General features: G+C 35.6%; 3 protein-coding genes across 7 annotated transcripts; 2 read left to right on the forward strand and 1 right to left on the reverse strand.

Moving 5' to 3' along the window:
* The first annotated feature begins 2482 nt into the window (after window positions 1-2482).
* LOC122834510 (signaling threshold-regulating transmembrane adapter 1-like) lies at window positions 2483-7727 on the forward strand. Its single transcript, XM_044123014.1, has 6 exons — window positions 2483-2607; window positions 6393-6503; window positions 6587-6620; window positions 6728-6789; window positions 6870-6961; window positions 7045-7727. Exons 1-6 carry the CDS (start codon window positions 2574-2576, stop codon window positions 7303-7305), a joined length of 594 nt encoding a protein of 197 aa, XP_043978949.1. The 5' UTR covers window positions 2483-2573; the 3' UTR covers window positions 7306-7727.
* A 2900-nt stretch (window positions 7728-10627) lies between these two features.
* On the reverse strand, window positions 10628-12085 carry LOC122833914 (ammonium transporter Rh type B-like). Its single transcript, XM_044121894.1, has one exon. The coding sequence runs from the start codon at window positions 12071-12073 to the stop codon at window positions 10628-10630; it is 1446 nt and encodes a 481-aa protein (XP_043977829.1). The 5' UTR covers window positions 12074-12085.
* Window positions 12086-13142: 1057 nt separating this feature from the next.
* arfgap1 (ADP-ribosylation factor GTPase activating protein 1) lies at window positions 13143-27208 on the forward strand. 5 transcript variants are annotated; one of them, XM_044120957.1, is made up of 13 exons: window positions 13143-13389; window positions 17821-17887; window positions 18318-18427; window positions 18886-19057; window positions 19815-19915; window positions 20005-20091; window positions 20185-20299; window positions 20397-20453; window positions 20553-20585; window positions 22231-22287; window positions 22967-23026; window positions 23463-23518; window positions 23974-27208. In XM_044120957.1, exons 2-13 carry the CDS (start codon window positions 17828-17830, stop codon window positions 24311-24313), a joined length of 1248 nt encoding a protein of 415 aa, XP_043976892.1. In that variant the 5' UTR covers window positions 13143-13389; window positions 17821-17827; the 3' UTR covers window positions 24314-27208. The 5 variants fall into 5 exon arrangements, with proteins under 5 accessions (XP_043976892.1, XP_043976896.1, XP_043976895.1 ...); XM_044120959.1 differs by lacking the exon at window positions 13143-13389 and adding an exon at window positions 15060-15155; XM_044120961.1 differs by lacking the exons at window positions 22231-22287; window positions 22967-23026 and adding an exon at window positions 20796-20825 and having other exon boundaries at window positions 13178-13389; window positions 23469-23518.
* The last annotated feature ends 70 nt before the right edge of the window (window positions 27209-27278 follow it).

The following is a 27278-nucleotide window of genomic DNA, read 5'->3' on the forward strand; positions in this document are numbered from 1 at the left end:
AGTAATTTGCACTCACCAATTCTGAAACAAACAATAAAAATCACAATTTAAAAAAAATTAATTATATTAATGCTTTTGATGTAGCAAACCAAATCAACATATCCATCAAATATGTTGATCAAAGCTCCAGTTGTTATTAATTAAATAAACTCTAAACTGGTGGCTTTTAAGTCTTGATTTAAAGGAATTCAGTGTTTCAGCTATTTTGCAGTTTTCTGGACGTATTTTTCTAGATATGTGGTGCATGGAGGCTGAATGCTGCTACTCCATGTTTGGTTATATTATAAGAATTATTTTTATTATTATTCATAATTAAATTATTAATAACTCCAACAGTCTGGGTGAGAGGCAGGGTAGCCTACAGCTGGAGCAGCTTCATAGTCAAGACAGAGACACACAGCTCAGACATTCGTGCTACACTCATCCTTCAGGGAAATTTCAAAGTCTTAATTCATGTTTCAAAATACAACAGATATTTAATACAGGGTGAAATGCCTTGCTGCTGAAATGTGCTATATAAATAAATAAAGTTTGAATACATATTTTAAAACATTCATTTCTGTTAACGTGAGTTCATAAGTCTATGCTGAAAAATAAAAGGCAATATAAGTGATAGAAGAACAACCTGTGAGACTGAGAATTAGATTTATTTGTTTATTGGTACCTAAAAACCCAGTTTTCACTTTGGTTCTAACTTACATCAACCATCGTCCTAACTTACATTCGCAGTGTATAATAGTTCAAAAACACGCTGAGATCTGTTTTTGCACTGCTTCAGTGAAGCAAAATTTTATTGTGGTTTCAAAAATCTAGAACACTGAAGTTCTCGGAAGGTTTCATTTGTTGTTTTATTTTAGTTCTCTAATATAATTACAATGTTGGCCAACATCTTATACATAGCCTTAGTGCCTTGTTTATTTACCTTTGAACTTCACTTTTTGCTTTCTTTTTCCAGAGAAGGAAAAGATATTACAAAAAGCAATTAGAATGTATTTTAAGAGCAATAGTCAGATGCCAAAGTTACATTTTATTGTTGATTTTTTTTAATTCAAGTAAACATGTAGTTTCATGTTATATTTGGATAAATGATCTTTTTCCATTTGGAGTGAAGCCATTGTAGCCATAAGAAAAAATTTGAATCTGTCTGAAAATTTGAACAATAAACAGAGAATTAGATTTATTTGCTCTCTTTTAAATTAGGTGGTTTTCTGGCACAGACCTGGATCTTAAATTTTCTGTAGAGTTTGGTATATTCCAGAAAGCGTTCACAGTGTCTATCTACCGGTTTCAGCATTTGATCGGCTGTTGTTGGACGTTTTACTCATCAGATTCAAAACGTCAATGACAGAGAAAATAAATTTGGTCACTTTATTAAGTAAAACCCCAGGAATCGTCAAGGCTTTATCCCATGATTCACTAACAATGGCTGTGAAACCCATTCCACTCTTCACTTCTGGGTACAACAGAGTGACAAATCAGGCAAAAGGACGTTTGAAAGCTGGTTTCACGGCAGCAATCAGTTATGACCTCTCTTTAAATGACCTCAGTGCTGGTCCAATATCCGGTCAAAGTAATGCCAGAGGCTTGCTGATGGCTGCAAAAGTATATTTGTTTTCTCTGGAACTTACAAAAGAGACACTTAGCAAAATGTTAGAAATGACGGGTGTATAATTTGGATCCTGTTTGGTTTAGAAAATAATTGCTTCAAAATGTCATTACATTTTCTGTGCATTTGTATCATCATTTTTCTTGTGTATTTTCATTGCAGTTGACATTTTGGTCAACCTGCACTTGATTGTTCAGTTCTTCGGTCAAAGCCTGGTGTCTCCTGGCTGAAGTTGTTGCTGTTTCATGATTGTTAAAAGGTTGAAAGAAAAGAGTTCAAATGTACAGTTAAAAACCCCAAATTAAAATGGCACTCATGACAATTTTTAGGTAAAGGTGTGAAACCGTCAATGGGACTTTCCACATCACATTGTTGTCCTAGAAACATGTAGGGCACATTGATGATCATTTTAAATGGATGTTGTATTCCTCTAAATGCTCTTTATCCACTCATTCCTAAACACGTTTCTATCAAATCTAGTCTTAAGATTTAAAAGTTCACATTAACTGAGTAAGTTGTTTGTCACAATTATCCAAATAAAACAAAGAGTGGATGGTAAGCAAAGCTAAGAAAATTATAATAAATCAGAAAATCACCTCATTTCACTTAGTGAGATAAGATTTGATCTCGTTACCTTTGCAGTAGTTTAACACATTGCTAGTTTCTCTTCCTCTGTCACATGTGCATGCAGTGTACATGCTATATGTATCTCTAAAGATGCTCCCTGAGATTCTCAGGTTTGCCTCTTTCTTCTTTGGTGCTCTTGGAGTCTAAAAAAAGCTTGTGGCTTTCTGCAAAAGCATACATCCTGTGACAACCCTTTGAGAAAAAAATAAAACACAGACGAGCCTCCTGCATGCCGTCAGAGTGTGCAAACAGAAACATGCATCACACTCTGTAGAGTCGTCTAGCTAGCGAAACAATCAGTTTGAAGAGTTGCTAGTTTAATTTTAAAACAGTTTCTACCATGGGGAATTGTGACAATCGGACACAAGGAGAAGGTAAGTGTTGAAAGAAGGAACTTGAGTGATCAGGAGATTCAAAAGTTGAATGTAAAATTTAGTTTAAAAATGCCAATCTAGAGATATTTTGTAATTATGTAAAGAATTTACGAGACAAAACTTTATTTTTGGGGAATTTAGTGCTACTCTCACAGAATAGTAGACAACATTATGCTTTGCAAAAGGTATAGAAGTAACTTTTTCAATGAATGCTACTTTATTTTGGAAAGTATGTTTCTTTCTCTATTGTTTCATTAGCTTCATAGTTTCATCGTCTGTTCAATGTTTCAGACTTATTCAGCGTTGCCAAAATCTTAAACAGTTCAAACAGGAAATTGTACTAACTGCGTATTGTGAAATATGAAACTTTGAGCAAAATGTGTAACCACCTGCCAGCATTTTTTATTGTGCAACTCAAAGTTGTCAAACGTCTCTCTCTGTTTCACATTGTTCAGTTTGTTTCTGGGTTTATGTAGTTAATGAAATACATTAGTGTTTTTATGATATAACAAAGTTATTTGAAAACAAACGGTTTAAAATGAAAAGTATTTATTATGAATTGTGGCACAGCAGATAAAAAGTTATTTTTTTATTGCTTACAGAAACAACTGGCATATACATCTTATGAAATATTACTAGTTTTCTGCAGTTGCTTGTAAAATTGTTTACTATTTGTATTGGAACGATGTTATTGGTGAATTATAGCGCAAGTCAAAATATGATCATATATTTTTCCAAGAAGGCAGACAATAAAGCAGGAAGTATGAATGTCAGTGATTACATTACCAAACACTGACTGGGCTTTTTTTATTGTTTGTGTGTTTTGTTTTTTTTGAAAACGTATATGTACCATCACATCCTATTTTTACCTGAACAATTACATAACTATCCCAAGAAAAAGGATGAATAAAACAGACGGATAACTTACACATTTCATTTTATAAATACACACCACGCAGTTCATTCTAGGATAGATTTTAAAGTTATGGCTTTTACTCTGGGGACGTTTCACAGAAATCTTTGGTTCCAGTAATAACTTGCTTTTCACAAGGTTTAGACTGTTGTGTGGAGCAGCTACAGCGCCTGAACTCTGGACCGAGCTGTTCAGACAGTTTTTAGCCATCAGTGTTTTTAGATCACATCTTAGAGCAGACGAGAACTCACTGACGTTTAATACAGCATGAGACTTTGCATTTTTATGTTGTTTATTAATTCACTTGTTTTATTTTGCATAGTTAGGGTTGACCAATACAGCAGTTGCATTTTAGTAAATTTAAACTTGGAAAAATAGAAAAAAGGAAAACATGAGCTATAGATCAAAATACATGGAACAACTCTTGTTTGTTTGTGGTTACGCAGTTGGTCAAAAATGTGGCTAAATGCCCCTCACACCGACGCACACCACTCTCATGCTCTGGTGACATTTTCCACTGAAGGAAGGTCTTATCTATAATGAAGTATAAGTGAATATGATGCAGGAAGGCTTTGTAAAGCACAAGTACAAGTGTTTAAAATCGTGGCAAACCTCTTATCACGCTGAAAACAAACAAACAGCAAGCTTACAGAAATGTCAAAACACCTACACCATACCAACTTTTACTCTGATACTTTGGAAACCATAGATTACCTTGTTATGATTATTACAATTACAGCACTGAATTAAGCTTTAAATAACACCATACTGTGATCTAAACCTAAATGTAACCGTATAATTACGCAGTAGTCATACATTAGTGGAAGATACGTGCAATTAACATTTTTTTCCATTTCCATTTTTGTCACAATGTGTAGCCAAATGAGGACATAATTGTTTTTTTTTCTTTTTTAAATATATTTATTATAATAACAACAGTAATAATAATAATGTCAATTTTTTGTTCAATCCTATAGTTTGTTGAATAATGTTAAAGAAATATTTTTAAAATGTATAATTTTTATCTATCACAGTCTATGATAGCTAATTGACATGCTAGTAAAGTTTAAAAATCTTTATCGGCATGACAGGAATTAAACCGTTCTCCTGATTTCTGATGAATTTCCTTGAGCTTCTTGCGTTTGAAAGGCTTCCTAGCCAGCACCCTAATCTTTAGGAGGTTCAGGATGGGACTCTGGTTGCATCACTCAAAAACATTCATGTTACTTATTTTCAGAATAAATATTTTGGTAAAATGTCTCACTTTAAACCTAGTCATCTTCAGCTCAACTACTTTAATATATCAACTTTTTATTTTTTATATATTGTAAATTTATTTTTTCTTGCGTGCACAACTTTTTTATCTTTCATGTAATTCCACCTAAAAAGTGGGTATTATATTGTTTTCTAATCTGTTTGATTGCATTTAAACTATGTACATGTGGAATTTAAAGGGTTTTCAATGAAGGTGTTCAGACTAGCAAGGATTCTTTTCTGCAAAGCTCCTTCAATAAGCAAGAATCCCTGTTTGTATTATTATTTTTCCACTAAGGGACTTAATGTCATCCACTCTTTGTGTCAGAAGCTCTTAGCTCTGCAAGATTCATGAGCTCCCCTGCACGCACTGCTCTTTTGAGATATCTATTTATGGCATTGATGAGATTTAGGTCGTAGTGATACCTCCAGATCTTTTCTGCTAAGGCCCTCTGTTGCATATTTCATGGTACATTTAGTAATCAGTGTTTTGGCCACATGTATTCAGAACAAATTTCTACAGAAAATGATGTGTTTGAAGGGAACAAACCCAACACTGACTGCTGACATCTTACCTTCTGTCTTATTTAGGTCTGATGCTGTGTAAAGTAATCTTTAAATTTAAATTTGATAACTCTCATAACAAACAACATGCTATTACAAAATATTAAAAAAAATAAAAAGACGGTTCATTTTCTCATCAGTTTCGCTTTAATACATATCTAAATAAATCCAATACACAACAGTAGGATAAGTTCAAGCTTCTGCGCAAAACAGTTTAAATAACTGTCATATAATGTCGTGGTGCTGCAAAACAAATGTCAGGGTATTAAGTAAACCAACCCTTTTAGAATGTTTTTTTAGGCAGGAAAGAAATTCAGCATGCTCCGCTGAATTTGTTTTCCCGCAACATCTAAAAAAAGTTGCTTGCACATCCATGCTTGCAAAGGTTTCTGCGAAACCACATCTTCTTCTGCTGACGACTGAGCAGAGCTGTGATGTAAATCATTTTGTCAGGATGCAGAGAGCATGACTCTACTACTTAGTTTATCACAGTTTTGTTTCTCCCAGTTCAGTATTTATTCATCTGTACCCCGAGATGAGACTCACCTCTAAATGTTTAAATAGATTTTTTATAATTGGCTGCAAATCTAGTTTAAAATTTGAATGTGGACGAATAGTTCATGCAAAAGCAATTGCTTATTTTACCAATGACCATAAAGGTGTGTTTGTTTTGTGTGTGTTTTAAATGTTTCCTCTCAATACAATTCCATTGTTTCTAACATAGGGTGAGGTTGATGGTGTGGTGGATTTGTGGTAAAATCTGCCATCTCACTGAGCAGGTTGGACATTTCTTTGTAAACCTTCTGCCTCTATATCATACAAAGTTCGGGTGCCAGCTGTCATAACAAGTTGGGTAAACATAACAAATAACTCAATATATATTCAGAGTACATATATAGATGGAAGATTTTGCTCCACAAAAGCTGATTATTGGTGCTTCCTGTCAGTGGAAACTATCAGCTTGGAATGTTTCTGCTGCAGTTTCACATGAAAGGAATTAAGTAAGGAAATTTAGCATGTCATACCTAATAGTTGTGCTTTTGCTTTTTCACAGATTGTGGTTGGTTGGAATCAAATGCCCATGTCATCATCTATGTCCTCGGTACTCTTCTGGCACTATCACTATTGTTTAACATTGCATGCTGCTTGTCAAAGATCTGCTCAGGTAATTATCATTTTCTCTCTCATACATCAAAGGAGAAGTGATATTTTTTTATGGAGAATATATGATTACTTATGTTGCAACAGGGAAAGGAAGATGTCAGTGCAGGAAGAGACGAAGGTATGTAACTTCTGTTTAACGTGAGATTAAGTCAAGCTCTTCCCTCTTCTTTGACTAAACAAGAAGAAATTCATGGTCCTTTTTCATCCTTTTCTCTAAAATTCAAGACGGAGTTCCAGACAAATGGAGGACAATCCAATTTATGGGAATTTAAACTACATGGATGCAAGTAGGCACTCTGTGTGTATCTGTGAGTATTCACGTGTTGGCGGAAATATTTTAAATAAATTGTAATGTTGTCGTCAACAGGTGTAGCTGTGTACACAGACCCTGCTCCTCTTCACCCCTCACTGAGCTCTTCATCTTTAAGGATTGCACACAGGGTCCATCCTGACTCACAGGTAGAACCTTTACAGGTTCGCCACTGAATAAAGTATTTATCTACCAAATACTGAAATTATCTTTACTTTTTGTGTCCTTCTAGTCCAAAAGTCAGGAATGCTACGCCAACCTGACCCTGAAGCCTCCCAGGCCGCAGTCTGGGCGCATCTCTCCACAGAATCAGGTCTCAGATATTGTGCATTTAGAGGAGCCAGAGGAGCCCGGAGAGGAAGAGACAGAAGAACCTGTTACCATAGATGATGCTGTCTCCACCATGTCTGATCTGTACGCCTCCGTGCAAACTCAGCGAGCCAAAATAGTTGACAGTGCGGACGGTGAAGAAGGCTACGCAAACCATCTCTGAGACGACCTGTTGACCCTCAGAGGAGAATGGAGGATGTTTTAAAAGCTTCGCCCTCCTGCTACCACAGGAGGGCGCTATTTGTCACCACATTGAACTGACAGCCTGTTTGCAGCAGTGAAGTACAACAGGTCTTTACAATTCAGTCTAGTATAATTAAATTAGAATGCATTTTAATTCAAGGTTTAAATTCTGAAAAGTAAAACATAACCATCTAATGATACCAACAGGATAACGTGAAGCAAACTGAGAACTACTAAATGTGCCTATTATATCTGTACATGTATTAATGTCCTAATTTTAAGTGCAACTATTCACTCTTTTATGTTCATTACTTGTAAGTTCTGTGGGAATGATGCCTGTAAATACAAATTCTTCGAATACTTTTGTTAAATTGTTGGTTAAATAAAATTTGTTTCATACTGAATGGCTTGTTTAGACCATTTAAAAGTGTGACACAGCAATCAATGGCAATAACGGGAATCTAGCAGCAGAGAAAGCTTTTTAAGATTTTCTGCTTTCTTAAAAATGTCAGGTGAACTCAAATCAGGTCGGACATGTTACAAATGGGTTAACTTTTTAAGTGTGTATTACTTTATCGGCAGTGCAGAAACTCATTAGTTGTTGCAGGATTGTAAAATTTTTAAGGACCAGATCATTATAAAAACCCCCGCTTGCCCTCAGTTGACCAGTGGGAAGGAAAAGTGCTGACTCCCAGGAGAAATGCGATAAATTTCACCTCCTTCTTGTAATCTTTATGAAGTGCACTATGTGCAGTGTGATAGGAAAATGTTGGAACCAGACTACAATACCTGACCTTCGACTGACAAAGAGCCAAAGGTGAAATCAATGTTACTCAGTTAAATCCTATTTTAACAAAAAGAAAACAAAGACAGCAGTAGTAACGCCATAACGCTATAGTGTGTGTTTTATGTATTTTCCTGGCTCTCCAAATGATGGCTCATTAACAATAAATCTCTGCAGAACCAGATGACAAACTGAGGAAGCAATTCAAACATTGGATTCAGCTGTGATGGAGCACGGACATATCAGCAAACAGTCTGAAAGCCCAGATATGAACTGTCAGTGCAAAATGTGTGTACACTTCCTAGAACAAAGAGTATTGCTGATTGTATGTTAAATTTATCACAGCTGCACCTTTATCACAGCAGCGTTAGCATTTATCATCACAATAATCACTGTGGGAGATAAGGAAGTGTAACACACAGGGGAAGAATATTATTAGTGTATCTTGTTATTAGTTTAAATTTTGTCTTTAGCTACAAGGATTTTTTTGGTTGCAATTGATGTGTTTTACAAATTTGTCATTCTTGTCTATAGTAAATAAATCTTAAAGACAGACTCAAGGCACAAAAATTACCGTAACTATAGATAATGTATAAAGTCTAGATAATATAGACATGCCTTAGTAAGCTTCTTGTAGGTTAATTCAGAATATTTGAGTCAAATGGATGAATTTAAAAAAACTTCTCAAAGGCTTTCTTGTGTGACATTGAGGGAAAATCAAAAGAAAAAAAATGTTTTTGCTTGTGGAGGAATACACAAATGTTTGACCCAAGTCATACAACTTAAAAGGCAATTTTAACAAAGACTGTAATATATATACACTTATTAAAAATTATGTCTCCCCTCTCTAGTTTTTAGCAATTATAAATAATTTTAGAAATCCTAAATGACCAAAACAAGAAGAGAGTTTTGTCACATTTAGCATGAGGCAATGAGAGAGAAAGTTTATGTTTCTTTTTATACAGTGTGTGGAAATATCTGGCTTCAAGCATTGTTATAAATGTCTAATTAAGTTCTTACAGGGTGGGTGTCAAAACTGAAACTCTGGCAAGTATAACAGAGATCTGTAAAAAGAACATAAAAACATTTTTAATAATTTTTAAAATTATAAAAAATAATTAATTAAGGAAAAGTGATGAACAGTTGAAATCAAACATCCAAAGAAAAACATAACTTTTTATTAGACAAATGTGTTTTTCTATATGGAAAATTCAGAGCAGAGAACGTGACTGTAACAATGTGTTGTTCATGTTTCAGTGTTCTTAAAAAAAACTATTGATAGTACATAAAGCAACACCAACAAGCACAAGAACCAGCTCAGCTTATTTTCATTTATAGCATTGGATGGAGGAAGAGGACACACTGATTATATTCAGAGTGATTTCTCATTTTATTGGATTTTATTGGAAAATTCAGTCTGATCTCTGTAAAGGAATCTAAGGTTTCTCTGTAGATCTGTTGATGCATCCTTGATTAAAAAAACAAAACCTTTTTATCCCAATAACAACTAAAATTTCATGTTTCTTAATAGATTTTAGAGCAAAAAATATCTTAATGCTACCTGCTGATTTGGGAAAGTGTATCATCAACGGTACAGACGTGACTCAATTTAATCTGCTGAGCTAGATTACATAGTTGACATTTTACCAATTCAGTTTATAATTAGTGAGATTATAAACTGAATATAAATGCTGTGTATATCGGGCATAAAACTGAACAGTATGTACTTGATTTGAAGGAAAGTGTCTGGAGAAATTGTTGTGAAATCAGGTCTGTAGAAATAATTTGAAATGAACTGTATGTAAATAAAACAGCTTTGTCTTCTACACATTAAGATATTTAAAGTACTTGGCAAGTAATTGTTTAATTTATCAAAGGTAAAGCTGAAGACTCAAAGTTAAACAACTGATTTTCTGAACTCAGCATTGAAGGGAGTTAAATGCTCAGTTTCAAATATGAAACAAAGTGTGACAACTAATATGAATAAAGTGGTACATTTTTGAGTAATATATATGTACTGTATATATAATTAATCAATCAAATATTTTTATTTTACATTTTCTTCAAAAGTAAAATAATTTCAAATGCTGAATTGTTGCAGAGGAAAGACACACTGGGGGAAAGGTGGATTTATTAGAATATATTCTAGCTGTAAAATAAAATTAGCAAGACATAACATCAAGATGAGTGTCAAGATACAAAACACAAGAGTCACAGATTAAATGAAATTAAGTATACAAGTAAACAAGTAAAGCAAGTAAGTAAAAAAAAGTTAGTGGGATATTATACAAACAAAGAAAAACACAGATCATGGTTAAAAATAAAACCACTCAACCAAGACTAACCTAAAAACGTAACATAAAAAACATGCCAATTTGTTCATCGTACAAATTAAAAGTCAATTAATTACAAAACTGTACTTCTATAGTTGCAAATGTAAGTGCAACTATATGGAAAACAAACTATGTATAAATCCTTTTTGCATCAAAACCTGACTTTAAGAAGGAGGCTAGAAACATCAGACTTGGGTATTCAAAGTTTCTGCTTTTTCTGTTGCATCAAAGTTTTTGAGAGTCTTGAGAACCTCTCCACTGTCAAAGTTTGAAGGCACATCAAAGAAAAGCTCATCATCAAAGCAGTTCTCATCAGATGGTGACGCCATGAATGGCAGCTTCATGACCAGCCCGGTGAGCAGCCCACCAGCTGCAGCTGCAGCGATAGTCGCAAAGACAGCTGCAACCTGAAAGAGAGCTTGTTGCTGTGCAGTGCGGCCCAGACCTGGCTTCAGCCCGGGAATCAGCTTTTGCAGCTCCAGCAGCTTTGGATCTCCCTCTGGCGGAGCACGATGGGAGAAGATCTGATACATGCTGGGCCCGTAGGTGTCTTCAGTGGCCATCAGGATAGCACAGATCCCTGCGGTGGATGATATGAGTCCGGTAAGGCCATGCAGATTGTGAATGCCACACTGGTCCTGGATCCTCAGGCGCTGAGCCAAAAAGGGAGTGAGGTACTTGTAGCCAAAGAAGCAGGCAGTGCAGCCTATGATGCCCAGAGCATATGCAGCTACTGGGGAGATCATCATGTCCACAGAAGCCCCAACTGTAACTCCACCTGCAAGTGTCACGTTCTGAATATCTGCCATTGTTAGCTTGCCTCTTTTGTTGAACATTGCAGAGAGGGCAAAGGCGGTGATAGTGGATGAGCTCAGGCCTAAGAATGTGTGGAGTATGGCTCTGTGCTGGTCGTCACCTTTAAATGTGAGAGCAGAGTTAAATGAAGGCCAAAACACCCAAAGAAAAAGCGTTCCCATCACAGACAGAATGTCAGAGTTATAACTCGTGGTCTCTTTGGGGTGTCCTTTATTCAAACTTGGGCGATAGAGGACAAAAGTTACCCCCAGCCCAAAGTAACAGGCAAACAGGTGAATAAGAATACTGCCTCCTGCGTCATTGATCCGTAGATATTTGAGTACAGCCCACTCTGTGACTGCAAAGATAGGAATCTCCAGCAAAGCCATGACCAGGAGCTGAACAGGGCTGGTCTTCCCAAGCACAGCTCCAAATGAGATGAGGACCACAGCACAGGCAAACTCTGCATTTATGAGATTGATAACTCCCAAGTGGATTTTACCATCAGAGTAAAACTGGAAGTACCCTTGAATCAGGATGGCCCACTGGATGGCGAAGGTGGCTGTGAGGAAGTTGAACACCATCCCACTGAAGCCGTAGAAGCGAAAGAAGGCCAGCAGGCAACCGAAGCCCAGGAAGATCATCACCTGAATATCAGCAAAGTAAGGGTAGTCCTTATACATTGAGTTCTCCATCGAGTTGGTCTCGTTGTTTTGGAGCTTCGCACTGGAGTCATCGTCATAGGTGACAAAGATGCCGTAGAGTGTGATCATTACAACCTCCAGCACCAACACAAAGGTTGGCAAACGCAGCTTCAAGCTTGTTGTTGCACTCATGATGATGAACGAGTTGAGATGAGAGACATGCTTCCCCAGTCACTCTAACACCCCTTTTATACAATTTCTTTCCCTGAGATAAGAGCAGCTAATGGCATTGGTGTAAAATACTCCTCATGTAAGGCCGGCGAGATTCTTTAACAAAGCAGTATATCAGATGAATGAACTTCAAACCTTCAGACTCTTTATGATTACCTTATCTCTTCTTCAGGTTTTATTTGCCTGTTCCAAACAGCCGCACAGTGGTAATATATCTGTACATCATTCTTCAAACAGTGAACTTCAATTTACTTCCAATTCCTATAATTTTCATTGGTATTTGGGATGAAAACCAGATAGCATTTTGATTATAAATTTGAAATAAAAAATGAGTTTCACAAAGCAAAGACAGTGATTTCACATTATTATCTGACTCCTGGTCAAACTCTAATAGAATTTGCTAGTCTGATATTAGCAATTTTGGTTTATTAGACAACAGAATGTATGATAGAATATTTGGTGTAATAAAAACAGCCAAACACACTGAATTCATAGCTCAATTATTCTTCAGATGTTAACATGGATATGCACAGCAATATAAAATATTCAATTATCTACATTACTACTCTTATTTACACATTGCATTACATTATTCAAAAGCTAAGATCTAAGTTGAATACATTTGGAAATGCATGTTTTCATAGTTCGACTTTTTTGTTGTGTATAAGGTAAACAAAAGATTCTTTTTAATATTTTATTGAGTATTGAAACTTCAGGACATCGCCTTTTAGTTATTTCTCCCACATTTGGTGGTGGTATATTATTTATTAAATCTGTTTTGTTGTGAGTGTAGCCTATGTTCTACTTGAATTGTTAATAAACTTTATTTTTAAAAAGACCACTGTCTTTTTAAAAGTAAAAAGACGTAACTGTAACGTTTTCTCAGCTCATGATGGCACATATTTACCTCCATATAACGTTACATGGTTTGCTTCACCGTAAATATAATCAGAATGTTCTTTTTTCTTAGCAGTAACACATTTAGACCAGCAGGGGTCAGTAGTAAATTTAATTTCTGCTTTATCCTCGCACATTAAACTTAAAGAATAAGAATTGAGGCTTGTCCCGTGATGCATTGCTCTGCCAACGTATGCAAACAGGAACATGGCCACCGGTTTTTAACGTAGGTGCTTTTGATTAGTCTCTTCTGTGAGCCTCACGCAGCCCGTGACAGCCTGTGAATCTGTCACGGAAGAAAACCCCACGGTAGAGTCCAGCCGCGGAACGTCCACACTCTGAAAGCAGCGTCCTGGTTGTTGTTCATCAGTCCCAGTCAGGTAAGGGCCGGTTAGCTCAATGTTAGCACACAAAAAACCCCTCCAGTCAGTAAAAATATTATTGGGTTGGCCTGCGTTTGTGAATCAGGATTTTAAATGTTACTTAATATATGACGACAGAAATGAGTACATAACTTTGACCCGAAAACTAAAGAGATGAGTTAAAGTGATGTGGCTTTGTTTCACAAAAAAAAAATAAAAAGCCTTGACACGACTACACTAGAGCACAACCCAATACAGAAAAAAAAGACAGTGATTTTCACGTCATGTTGCAAACATTACTGAAAATGTTTAACATTTTCTCGCCACAAAACTGACTTGTCTGTAAACACTGGATTGTACAGAAGTGTTTTTGATAAAGCCCTCAAACAACTGTGTTAAAATGCCACATTATTGATGTCTTTACACTGACAATCACACGGACCAATTTGTGTTTTGGATTATGATTAAATCAGAAACTGAAAGCTGTTTGTTTTGGTGTATCTGTTTCTTCATACTTTTTTATAGAGATGCACAAATGAAGCTTTTTTTGGTTGATACCAGTTTCGGGTTTTCTTTTTTTAGGTCTAGCTTTAAAACCAGAAAGTTAATAAAGAAAAATATTTAGATTAAAATTAGACAGCCAGGCTGAAACGATTTATTTTTGTTTTTCTTTTAAAATCATCCACTTTCTTCAAATGTATTTTTAAAGATGGGGGCTGTGAACTCATCATGAGTTGTTAGTTTCTCTTTATGTAAACTAAAAGCACATTGGATTCATTGTCTAAACAATTAATACTTAAAGACAAATAAAAACAGGTTAAAATAATTTCTGAAATGCGAACTTTTTAACAATTACACAAAATAAATTGTATCTTTTTTGGGTGCAATTTTAATATAATTACTGTCAAACATATGTTGTTTGTCCTATTTAATTTTAAACCAATTTAGGTAAAATTAACCCTTTTAAATAATTCCACTAAGAACATGCGTATTTAAGCAATGCAGTTAGAGGAAAAACCAAAATCCAATGAAAAGAGTAAAAGGTATCTGGACATAATATTACATAAAATATGCTAACAAAAAAAAACAAACAAAGAAATAACAAATGTTAACAATACTTTTCCAAATTTTCTGTTTTTTATTGGTTATTGTGTGAACTAGTTTTTTATCATTTTATTTCTATTACAGCAGCTATTCAGTCAAAATGACAACTGAAAAACCTGCAATCGGTAAAATAATATTTAACAGTAGGTCCTCAGTACCATAAATTATGCACAAGTCAAATAAATCTCACAACACTACCTATATCAAATAACGTCAAGAAAGAAGAAATATTCATTCAGAGTCAAATGCAGGTTGCATCAAAATAAACAATATTGAGTAATTAAATCAAAACGTCCTTAGAGCTTGGCTAGCTGAATAATGCTGGTTGCGACTGAGCGGAGTAATTATGCAGAACACAGGGAGGAGGCATCGATTATTTTTTTCAGAGATTATCTATTTCATGTTATTACATAGTGAAAGTTTTGTTACATATGTAAATTCTTCTTTTTTTTTTTTTGTTTTAAGTTACTTGTTACAGCTTTAAGCTGACATTCGGTGTGAGAGTTAACTGCGGGTGGAGCCGAGCAGAAACGGCGCTCCGTCTGTGAAATATTACTACCAGTAGAGCGTCGCGGCGGTTCAACAGCGGCAGCAGAACCAACGTCTTAAACCGCTGGCTCGTTGACTGAAATTATTTTTCGGGTTATTTGTTTAGGTTTCTGACCGTGATGCTCTTCCGGGTGAGTATTGGTAGCTGTGTGCTACCTTACCTGCTACCTGTCCGCTCATTTTTTCCTTGCGTTGAGCCTCGATGTAGCCAAACTCCGTCAAGTGTTTGGTTTTAAACCTCAGATTCGTTGTGTTGATGCATTTTGACGTGCTTCACCCCGAGGTAATTCTTCGGCAGAATACGCAAACTTCCCCATTCACTCAGAGCGTTATTGTTCCTCGCCACATCGCTTAGGATTTGTTGCCTCGCAGTGTGAAGGAAAGAAGAGATCAGCTGCGCATGCAGGCTGCGAAATGAGATGCAGGTGATCGGTTTTGGTGATCGGCAACAAGAGACAGTGATCGGCGATCACCGATCATACACTTTTTCACGGAAATCGGCCGATTATTATCGATCGGCACACCTCTAAATTTCTCACCATTTATGACGGGTAAAAGGGAAAATCACCCTGATTACAAAATAGTATTTCTGCTAGTGCACTGTGTACTTTAAGAGTTCCCCATACTACATTAAAACAATAGACTAAAATCACAACTCTACAACTGGATAACTATTTCTTATATTTGTACATGTAAAGGTTATTTCCAAGGGATTGGACAGTGCAGTTATGAGAAAAGACTCATAATATTTCTCCTGAACAATCTGGAGGAGCATTAAATATTTAAAATATTGTGTAATTTCCAAGACTGATCATTTAATAAGACTCACCCATTTGTCCTCATTTATTTCTGTGTATCCACATGTGAGCAACTGCTTAAATCATTAGAGGACTGCTTGAAAAATTGCATCAGTAATTGCAGAATGAAATATCCTCATTTTTATCATGAAAAGAGTCAGAAAAGCAGAAGGTTCATGAACTTATAAAGCAACCAGGCATGCAACAATATGCTGGTTTTTTTTAATGCATCAGACAGAAACAATAGAGTCTATAATGTGTGGAAATGTAAAATTTTCTTATGTGCAGTACATTGACAACGGTCAATTCACAGAAACAATGTTCTGTGGGAGTGATCTGCTACCTGAGGGTGGTTCTCGTTTTTTCCGAGCCTCGCTGTGACTCTTCCTGGACATGCCAGCGAGCTGTCAACTTGCTTCCTCCTCTTCCTGAAATAGATCTAGAGGCAGTCTGTACCGCTGTAGGTCCTGTAAGAGCTTAAACTCTCCAAACTGCCTTCGTGCCCTGAGGATATTAGGAACCCATATTCCCCTACATCCACTCCTAGTGTCTGACTCGTTCTCATTAATAAAGAAATGCCAGGTTAAGAAGTATCCTGTGTCCAAATCTGCAGCTAGAAAACTAGTTATTTCCTGGATGTCTTTGGGATCAGAACTAAAATGTGATGTAATTTATGGCAATTCAGCTCTAATGCTCTGCACCCAATCCCTATAGAAAGGTTGGCACCCTCTGCAGTCTGTGTGATAAAAGCACCTTGACTTTTCAATTTTAAATTTAAACTTCATTTAAGGGCTAATAAATATTCCTTTGTAAAAATGTCATAAATATTCATTTGTGAAAATGAATATTTATGACAAATATTCATTATGATTGATTTGAATTGATTATTTTTTCTTACATTATTTAATGATGCAGTTTCCTTTTTCCCTCTAAAAGTTACCAAAACTGATCTAAAAATCTTGAAATTGTAAATTTGCCAAATGATCAGTAGCTTCAACCTGTCTTCTGATGAATGTAACATTTTGATGGATGATTAAATATCCTAGTAGTTATTATAATAAATTATAACATTGTTGTTTTCAAGACCATTTTAAACTAATATATTGATAATGCCTCTAAAAAAACAGAGAAACACAGCAACCAAAAACAATAGATAAACTGGAAGTAACAATCACAAACAGCTGAAACCATTAATAAAATGTATTATGATGTCTCCGTAAACAAGACTTTGTTGCCCTTCAAAAAATATTAATCATCACAATGGAAATTAATCAAGCTCATTTTAATTCATCCGGCTATTATTTGAATTAGTTATTGTGATAGACTTAAGTGCATCCCAACATATAATATATTAATTTTGTCTATGTTTTTTCAATAACAAACCTACATTCAGCTTCTCAGGAAATTAGAATAGAGCTTAAGCAATTTAACAAAACAAATCTAAAATGTTGGTCTAACAAAAAAAGGAGTTCATTCATTGTACAGAGATTGGCTGCTGTTAATGAAGCTCTGGATGTTTTACTAGCATTAGCTTTTAGCTCGTTGCCATTGTTGACTTTGGATATACTCTTCTAACTCTTGGCAGGATGAGAAGTATTCTTTGAGTTTTTGTCCGAGGCCAGTTTGCTGGCTAATCAAGCACAGTGACACCATCATCGTTAAAGCAAGTATTGGTACCACATTATCCTGGATAATAATATCAGCATCTCCATAAAGCTTGCCAGCAGAGGGAAGGATCAAGTGCTCTAAAATAGATGGCTGTATTGATTGTGGACTTCAGAAAACACAGCGGACAGTTTCTTTTTTTTATTGAACTGCTGATATAAATTACCTTTCAATTATATTCTAATTTATAAATACACACCTGTACCATCACATTTCTTATGTGCGACTTCAATATGCATTGTCAATGGTAATGACAATAACTAAAGTACGGAGGCAGGTAGTTCAAACTTGATATTATTCATTGTAGTAAAGATCTGGTCAAACTTTGTTTCAGTGTCATCATGGCGAGTCCAAGGACCAGAAGAGTTCTGAAGGAAGTGAGAACCGAAGATGAGAATAATGTAAGTCTTTACACATTGATGTATTTGTGTGATTTGATTTCATCCAAGAAAAAAAAATCTAATTTTACTGTACTGGAAACAGAGTCACTTTACAAAGATGCTTGTCTTTGTGTTATAGAGAAGCCATTTAATGGTCTTTTCATAAGCCAGAAGTAATTTTTGATGGTCATTGTTCTGCCAGTGGACATTTGGTTGGCTGTCATCTTTGGCAGACATTTTTCCACCTTGTAACTTTTGTAAAAAAAACAAAACAAAAACAACCAAACAAGATGCTTTTATTGCACATAATTTGTATTCTGAAATACTAAGAGTAGACTGTCAGTATTTTTATTTTGTGAAAATTTAGATTGGAAAAAAAAAAAGCTGATGCACCACCATGCACCATATTTTAAAATTGTAGCTCTGACTTTTTCTAGTGTTTTCTTTGCAGCTTTGCTTTGAATGTGGGGCTTTCAACCCTCAGTGGGTTAGTGTCACATATGGCATTTGGATCTGCCTTGAGTGCTCTGGGAAGCACAGAGGCCTGGGAGTGCACCTGAGGTAAGAGGGATGGAGAACATCATGCTTTTGTTAAATTGAGAAATATAATATTTTAAAATCTGTCTGGCTCATGTCAAAATCAAATCAAATCAAACTTTATTTGTATAGCACATTTCAGCAGCAAGACATTTCAAAGTGCTTTACATCAAATCAAACACAAAAATACAATGCAACATAGAATCAACAATAAAAACAATATCAAGTCAGATTCCGTCAATAAATTTGCAATTGATTACGTTTCGAATACAACTCTAGACAAGTGGGTTTTTAGTTGAGATTTAAAGGAAGCCGGTGTTTCAGCTGTTTTACAGTTTTCTGGAAGTTTGTTCCAGATTTTTGGTGCATAGATGCTAAATGCCGCTTCTCCTCGTTTGCTTCTGGTTCTGTCAGATCTTTAGTGATTTTCCTGGTGTTTCAAAGCATATTGTTATAGCCTTTGAGTCGTCCTCTCTCCTCAGTTTTGTGCGCTCGGTCACCATGGACAAGTGGAAAGATATTGAACTGGAGAAAATGAAAGCTGGTGGAAATGGAAAGTTCCGCCTGTTTCTAGAACTCCAAGATGATTATGACTCAAACTGGACCTTACAGGAGAAGTACAACAGCAAAGCTGCTGCACTCTTCAGAGACAAGGTGAGTGGCACAAAACCAACGTTTTGTAACCTAAACTTTCCGTTCGGTCCGGAAAGGACACGGCATCCTATTGTACTATTTTTTTCTAGTTCTGGACTTCAATTTTTAAACAGAAATTATGTTACTAAATATTTATTTGTTGGAGATGAAACAGCTTTGTAAATTGTCTTGCAAAAACATTCCCACTCCTTTAACTTTTTTATACTGTATGAAATTACTACCACAAAATGCGACGTGTCACTGGATTATAGATGACAATCCAAAGAAAAGCTGATTTCTGTTGTGCATTTTAATTTGGACCCCTTTTCATCGGATTCCTTTGAATAAAATAAAAGTCCAAATACCTTTTGGACAACAGCCTGAGTTATGGAGAATTTTAAAGTATTCTATTTGTTTGAGCTTTTTTACCAAGAAGGATGGACAAAACTTAAGTCTCTATGTACAAAACTGTTTTGAGACATTTCCAAAATACTTGCCGCTGTAATTGCAGCAAAACATGATTCTATATCATGTTGACTCAATGAAGCTAAATTCAATACAATGCACAGTAAAGACTGTATGTTTATTTTTAAAATTTAAAATATGCATGGGTTTTCAACCATTTTACATCTGTCACTTTCAAATTTGTCACATAAAATTCCTCTAAACTACAATAAAGTTTGATGTAATAAAATTTTTGCAAGACATAATGAATTAATGACATGAGTACACTTTTGTCTTGTGCTCTAAAGAATTCAGTCTTGATTTACTTTTCTAGGTAGCAACGTTAGCTGAGGGGAAGGAGTGGTCCATTGATGTGTCTCCTGCCAGAAACTGGACTCCTCCTCAACCCAAGTCAGGCCTTTCATCGTCTCACCGGTAACTTGGACAATTTGAACACACTAATGCTGGTTGTTATAGAAACAAAGCAACCATTAAATTTGTTCATTTATGCTATTTAAATCCAGATCTGGAGGATCTGGACAGAATCCAGTCAGTTCTGGTGACAAAGCTTTCGAGGATTGGTTGAGTGACGATGTGAACTCTTATCAAAGGTGAGATTTTTCCTGTCTCATTTCGTCCTGGTTTGTTGTGCACATCAAGTTATGTGTTGGTAATTTCATGCAACATCCTTTTATTGTTCTCAGTGGGGGAGGCTACAGTGGGAACCAAGAGAATCGATATGTTGGTTTTGGCAACACTGTAACCCCAGAGAAGAAGGACGAGGACTTCTTGAACAATGCAATGTCTTCAATTTATTCAGTAAGTCTCTGTATATTTAACTTCTTCTTTTGTTTTGCTAAAGGTTACGTATTATGCTTTTGTTGATATTTAATATAATTTTTTGTGTGTTTTGCAGGGCTGGAGCAGTTTTACTGTTGGTGCCACCAAATTTGCTTCAATTGCCAAAGATAATGTAATTTAAAATGTTTCATATAAAGCTGGAGTTTAAACGTAACTCCCCTTGAAGACTTGTGCAACTCATTTTCTTGTGTCTTTTTATGCACTTATACAGACATCAAAACTGGCAAACCAAGCAACTTTAAAGGTAAGAATAGCATCTCAAGTAGCCCGGTAAAGCCAAAGATTTCTTTGTGCTTTTCAGTTGATTTTATTGAAATATTGCTTCCAGCTTGAAGAGATTGATGGCATGGACATGCAGTATTTTACTGGCTATTTATTATGCAATGTATATGGTACATCTTAGGCTGTGATAACAGTGTTATTACTAATATCTCCCTGCCCTCTTTGGACGTAGTTGAGGGGCTATAAAGCACCCCCTGAACCGGTAAAGCAGTTTATAGCTGCATGCTCATTTTTGCACATCATTTATTTAAGGCTGCCCCATTTTTTAAAATTTATTTTTTTAAGCAAATTTTAAATAGAGAGCCATTGTGCAAAATGTTGCTGTATTACATGTTAATGTGCTTCTGCTTGTTAACACCAAGAGTTGCTTGTGTTGGTGCCTTGAGTTTATGTCCTGATGCAGGAGGTCTAGTGGGACATAAACGGTAATATTAAAAAAAGGATTGCAAATAATTCCCACCCTTATTATGGATATGAGCACTTCCATACATAATGGGTTATCTATTTATGCATGACTTCTTTTTGTCCTTTACAACCATTACAAGAGATGTTAGATGTAAAGATGTGCTATGGCATGTGAAAACATTTCTTTATAGCCCCCAGGATTATCAAGTTACTCTGCAGTGCATTCAGTGTAGTGCTGGGTGCATTGTACATGGAGTAATAATAAGAAATTCTTGTCCAGTGTTACGGGCCCAAAGTGTCAGAATCAAATAAATTCTTTGCCAAATAAGTATTTATGGAGATAATTTCTATTTCTGTTTTCTATCTATTGTCACATTTCCTCAACAATAAATATTATTATTATTCACTCTCTGTAGTTTCTATGCACCATCTCAGTCTTGTCTATCTCACTTACTGATGTTGAAGGTAAGGCTGACAAACTGAAATAAATTGATATGCTGCAACTAGACTGTTAACTAATAACTGAAGTAATTATACGTCCTTTGGATGTGTAACGGATACAAAGTTGATTAGACAGTCTTTATAGCTGATCAACTACGGATTAAAGAAATTAAAATGTTTACTTACACTTTTCCTGATTTTTGTTTCTTTAGAGTGATTTTATTTGTTGTATTGCGGCACTTTTAGCCATTGAAAGCCCTAAACAACATGATGGAGAGGGAAGATCTTTTAGCATTATCATGTCAGAACCACTGGGAACCAAAACCTCCTACATAATAAAAATCGCTAAAGATTAAATAAAATAAATTAAAAAAAGACAAATCATAGAAAAGTGTATAATGTAAAGGAGCTTAGAAAGTGAGCGGATTCTTATCTTTAAAAATATGTTTTATAAAACGTTTTACTTCTCAGATTATACTTGATTACATGTCTACCATAAATGACAGCCTGTGTTTGATGAGGACAGATGAATCAGTATGCAGTAAGCAGTGCTGCCTTTAAAAAGCAAGCTGATGTAAGCTTTTCTTCTTTTTTTTTTTTTTCCTTTGCACCATTACTCCCTCCAGAGCTTTTTCAGTGTCATTGTGAATGCTGTGTGTTTACATGCAACTGAAGGACAAGCAGCTCAGTGTATTGCGCTAATGTGGATCTTTAATTATGTTTTTATTCAAGTGAACTCTCCTCTCTTGACTTCCAACTAGGCCACAGAGTTAGGACAGACAATAAATGAGAATGTTATCAAACCTACCCACGAGAAGGTAACACTGATGTTTGGAGTCGCTGCTTTGGTGGTGGGCTGCAGTGCTTTTTAGACAAAAACGACTTCAGATGTGAATGTGCTCTTTCCTCCACTGCTCGTCTCTGCCAGTTATTCTGCTCAATGCCAGCTTACACTAAACGACAAACTCAGTAGACTTTAGTATAAAAAATGCATCTTCTGCCAATAAGTTAGCATATCTGTGGATGTCTGCAAACTGTCTATGCAGTCACATTTTGAGTGCTTTGAATTGCTTGAGATTAATTTTAGGACTCTGTCTTAAAATTATACGTATTATAAATTAAACATATAATTCTTAGACTAAAAATTATATTTCTCAAGTCCAATCAACTAATTGCCTTTAATTGTCCAAGTACAGAAGGACATGAACAATGATAGAGGTATACTTAATCTGAAACCCATTGGCTGACACTTTTGACAAAATCATTTTGTCTTCTAATGTAGAGTTGGCATTACTAATTCTAGCTGTGTGTAGTTATTGTGTGTTTGCTTTATTTAAAACTGTTATTACTTTCTTGCTTTTGCCTTCTTAATTGGTGGTGCTATCAACTAAACCAATCACTTTTCTCATCCAAATGTTAACTGCTGCTACAACAGTATGTGCAGTAAATGAGTGCTTCTGTTTTTCGAAGTTTTTAATAATAATTTGGCTCATTCAGGTCAAAGATGGAAAATTGATAGATGAAATGACAGTCGGCATCTCTGGGCTGGCAAACAAGGTATGATGGGCAGACCTCTGCCTCTATGTACTGGTGCAAAACCAGCCTCCTGACTGACGGAGGGCTGCCCCCGTCAAAAAGAGACTTTAGAGCAAAAAGTTGCACTAGAAAAGTCTGGACAGCTTGAGGAGGCTGGTTTTGCACTGTCGATAAAAGCCTGAACAATGCTAATTAAATGTGATGTTTTGTTTTTCTTGCTGCCATGAATATTCTGGCGGTGAGTACACTGTAGACCAAAATGTATCCTGTAATCTTAAAAAAACAGTTCTTATCTTTTGGACAGTTAAACCATAACGACAATGTTTAAGTTAATTTGATAACTTTAATGTGTTGTGCAAATCATGATGTGTCACTTTTAAATTCTATTTTACATTGTTTACTGTGTATTTAACAATTGTTTTAGTCAGGTTTTAAACTTGGTCTTACATTTGTTTAGGTTCAGGGAGCTGGAGCAAAATTGACAAACCTGTTTACTGGAAAACCGCAAGATGGGTAATTAACCGTCATATCTTTGCCTTCCTTTAAAGGTGCATTTTAATAAATTAAAATGTAGTGAAAGTGCATTTATTTTAGTAATTTTGTGTCAAAATTGAAACTTGTGGATGTCATAAAATAATTACAGAGTGATATATATGAAATATTTCTGTTCATTTTGGTTATTATAGCTGACAGATTAGCTGACCAGAAATTAGAACATCAAATAAGACCAATAAAGGAAACTTAATATAGAAATGTTATGATGGCATAGTCATGACAACTCCTAACTATTCCAGTTGTCATCGGTAACCTTCACAAGGAGAATAATCCTCAAAAGGTCACTATTAAAGAAACTTGCTGTTCAAAATTTAATATTGTAAAAGTTACTTAAAACCCTCACCTGAAGTACTTTATTCCAATAATATAGTATGGTTTTTCAGTTAACCTTGTTAATTTTCTTCTGTGTTCAGCTCTGGTGGAGAGAGCTACCAGAACATGGATGCTACCGAGGGGTATCAAGGCAGCTCCAGCCAACCCATGTCAAGGGATTTCTGGGAAACCTTTGGCAGCAACAACTCCTTAAAGGAGAAGAAATCTCCCAGCAGTGACAGCTGGACCATGGCAGATAATTCTGCCAAGAAGAGCTCTGACAGCTGGGACAATTGGGGCTCTGAAGGAGCCTCCAACAACAAACACAGCACAGAGGAGAGCTGGGAGGCCTGGGACAACAACTGGGAGAATGCGGATGGTAAGACAAAGAAGAGTCCCTCGAAGCCTGCTGACGAAGCCTGGGATAATGCAGGCTGGTGATTGCCTCACAAACTTACATCACCTAAAGTTTTCTTCCCCCCCCCACCTTCTGCCAGTTTCTCTCCTGTTATTCATCTCATTTGCACTTTCTGGAAGAGAGTTGCATTAGCGTAATTCCTATTTATGCATTCAGAATGAATTTAATCAATGAAACCCAGAGATGATTTGAGCTCATCAAATGAACAACTAAAGGAACTGTTTACTGCCAGAGCTATATTTTATTAGGAACTGCCCCCATCTCAAAAGAGTCACCTTTATTCAGTGTAGATAAAATCATGACTTCCTGTATGGATTACCAAAATGTTTTGGTTGTAAAGTAAAATAAAGCGGTGTGCCAACAATAAGTGGTTTGGCAATATTGTTGTTTGTCGACACTGAAATTATCGCATGGGGAAAAAAAAAAAAGCTGGTATTGTGTAATGAGTTACTGTAAATATTACAATATTTTTTCTGTTTAGTCAAATTATTATTTTTGAGCACCTGATGCCCATTTAGCCCCAAAGTCACAGATTTAAAGTTAATTACAATGAAACAGTTTAAGAGCTTGTCTGCAGGTGATTAACCTATCAGAAATTTAAAACTTGTAATATGTGGATCTATTATTTGTCATTTTGAGTCATCGAGACCCCAGAACTGCTTCAAAAAATTTGATACCTGCAGAATCCCTTTGTTGTGTGATCAGGGCAAGAAAACGAGACAAAAGGATCATGTGAAAATTCGCTGGTGTTGCTAAGATACAGAAAAAAAAAGTAAAACATCTAAATGTTTCTGTGCAATTTGAATTAATTCCTTCTCAATAATAAGAGAAAATTGTTTCTTAGTGGATAAATGTTTTTACTGTTCTTGTGCGTCCTCCAATTTAGCATAGAGTGAGCCTGGACACTTTAAAAGTCATAAAACCATCATTAGACACCAGATAAATTATTGGTATTCTCTCATTTTCATAGAAATTGCATTACAAGTACAACTGAAGATCTGATTTAATCATCAGATGAACTGTCCATCATTGTAAAGCTATTAAGATCGATTGTATTCTGGGGGTTTTATGCGTTTTATGTTTAGTTTTGCATTTTTTAATATTTGTTTGAAATTAAAATCACTCCGTCTTTACCGCTCAGATCAGGGTTCTTTAATTAAACAAACTTGTGTCATCAATCAGACATATCATTTTGTCCTCATTTTCTACTTTTCTGTTTTGAAGACATTATGGACCTTTGGGGGGAAAATTTGTATCCTGTATCAATAAATTTAAGTGAAAACGTCTTGTTGCAGGGAAGCACTCCTAGTACTGTACGTGTGCATGAAGGTTGTTTCAGAAACTGGTTCCAGGGGATGAGTGTAGACTAGATTTTCATGAGGATAGTTTTAAAGCAGCAAATCTGTGAGCATTTGTGACGTCATCTCAGGAGGTACTTGTATATTTCATCTCATGGTTACATTCAAAATTAGCATCACTATTGTTAACATTCACTATGGCCTGTATGCTTAGATTATCATTGGTCTTTAATGCTTGTGAATTAGTTCAATTGCAAATTGGATGAATTTAGGTGGCATTTGCACTCAATGATCATCATAGATGCGGGTACATTATGAAAAGTTAACCTTATAACAAAAAAGCATGATGTCATTGTGAAACGGGGTGTCTAGCAAATTTAATTGGACAACTAATTTCCTGTATGGATTTTCATTTTCTGAATTGCCCAACCAAACCACATTGGAACTTGATTAGTTTTTCTATTAGTGCAATAACATTTTTAATTAGTATCATGATGAGCATTGTGATGGATTTTGTGCCTCTCTTTGCATTAATGTTATTATTGTTGGTGTTAATGAGTCAAAAAGTGACACTGAGTTGCTACAGCTCTTAGGATACAGTCTCGTTAGGCCTAAAGATCTGTTTTAATCATAGAAGAAATATTCTTAGAAACTTCAATATAAACCCTCTTCCCTACCTCTGAGAAGTCCATTGTTTACAGTTTACAATTCTTATTTTCAAGTCCCTCGGTTTTATTTTGATGGTTGATTTCAACTGGTTATTGTTATTTTGTGTGTATGGGTTTAAAAACGTGACTGACAGCAAACTCGAGTCTCCAGTGTTGATGTGTTTTCAGTGTCAATGCTGCGCTGTTTAAAAAGAGAAAGCTGTAACAGTCGTCTTGCTGAAACTCTGCAGTCGTGTTTATGTACAGTCATGTGTTAAAGCCTTAAAAAGCCTTTGTCAATTTCTGTTGATAATGATGGATGTTTGCTTGTGTGTGTCTCTCTCTGATGCAGTGAGGTGTACATTTTAGTAAATGTTGCTCTTATTGTCCCCTACATTACTGACACATTGTGAAGACCCCGTTCCTTCTCGTTTTTTGTCTTTCTTAAGGTGGTATACAGTTGAGGATTTTAAGGGAAGACTTTGTGCTGAAACTTCTCACCACTTTTTGTTTTTTAAAAAGACGTAAGAGCAGTAAACCAGCAAATGTCTTGCTTAGCCCACTTTTTTCCCCCATAAAATACAGATTGTGTTGAACAAATCAAATGCATTTAACTGCTTTTGTAAAAAGTTGAGACTTTTTTAATCAACAACTGATTATTTTTCACATTACAGTAATTTAATTTATACGGTTTCTCTGAGCATCAGTCTGTGCCTGTGCAACATTTGAGATCGAGTGTGTGTTTAGCTGTGAAACTAATCATGTCAAAATACTATTTTTGATGTCATGCATGATATTTAAAGTGGCTATGAATACATGACGTTGTTTTCTCAGTGAATTAAAGTACAGTTGTCTGCTTGTTTCACCAGCAGCATTCCTATAAGGTGAACCTGTGTTACCCATCACGCTAGGGCTGTGGATAATTTTTCCTGTACACATGGTTCAGTGTAAAATAAAACCGTATCGTGAGTGATTCTGTGTTACGGTGTAGTCGTTTCTTAAAATTGATCATTTTCATCAATGAAAATCCAGATTTTTTTTAT

The sequence above is a fragment of the Gambusia affinis genome, linkage group LG07, assembly GCF_019740435.1.
Source record: "Gambusia affinis linkage group LG07, SWU_Gaff_1.0, whole genome shotgun sequence".
NCBI classification, from domain to species: Eukaryota; Metazoa; Chordata; class Actinopteri; order Cyprinodontiformes; family Poeciliidae; genus Gambusia; species Gambusia affinis.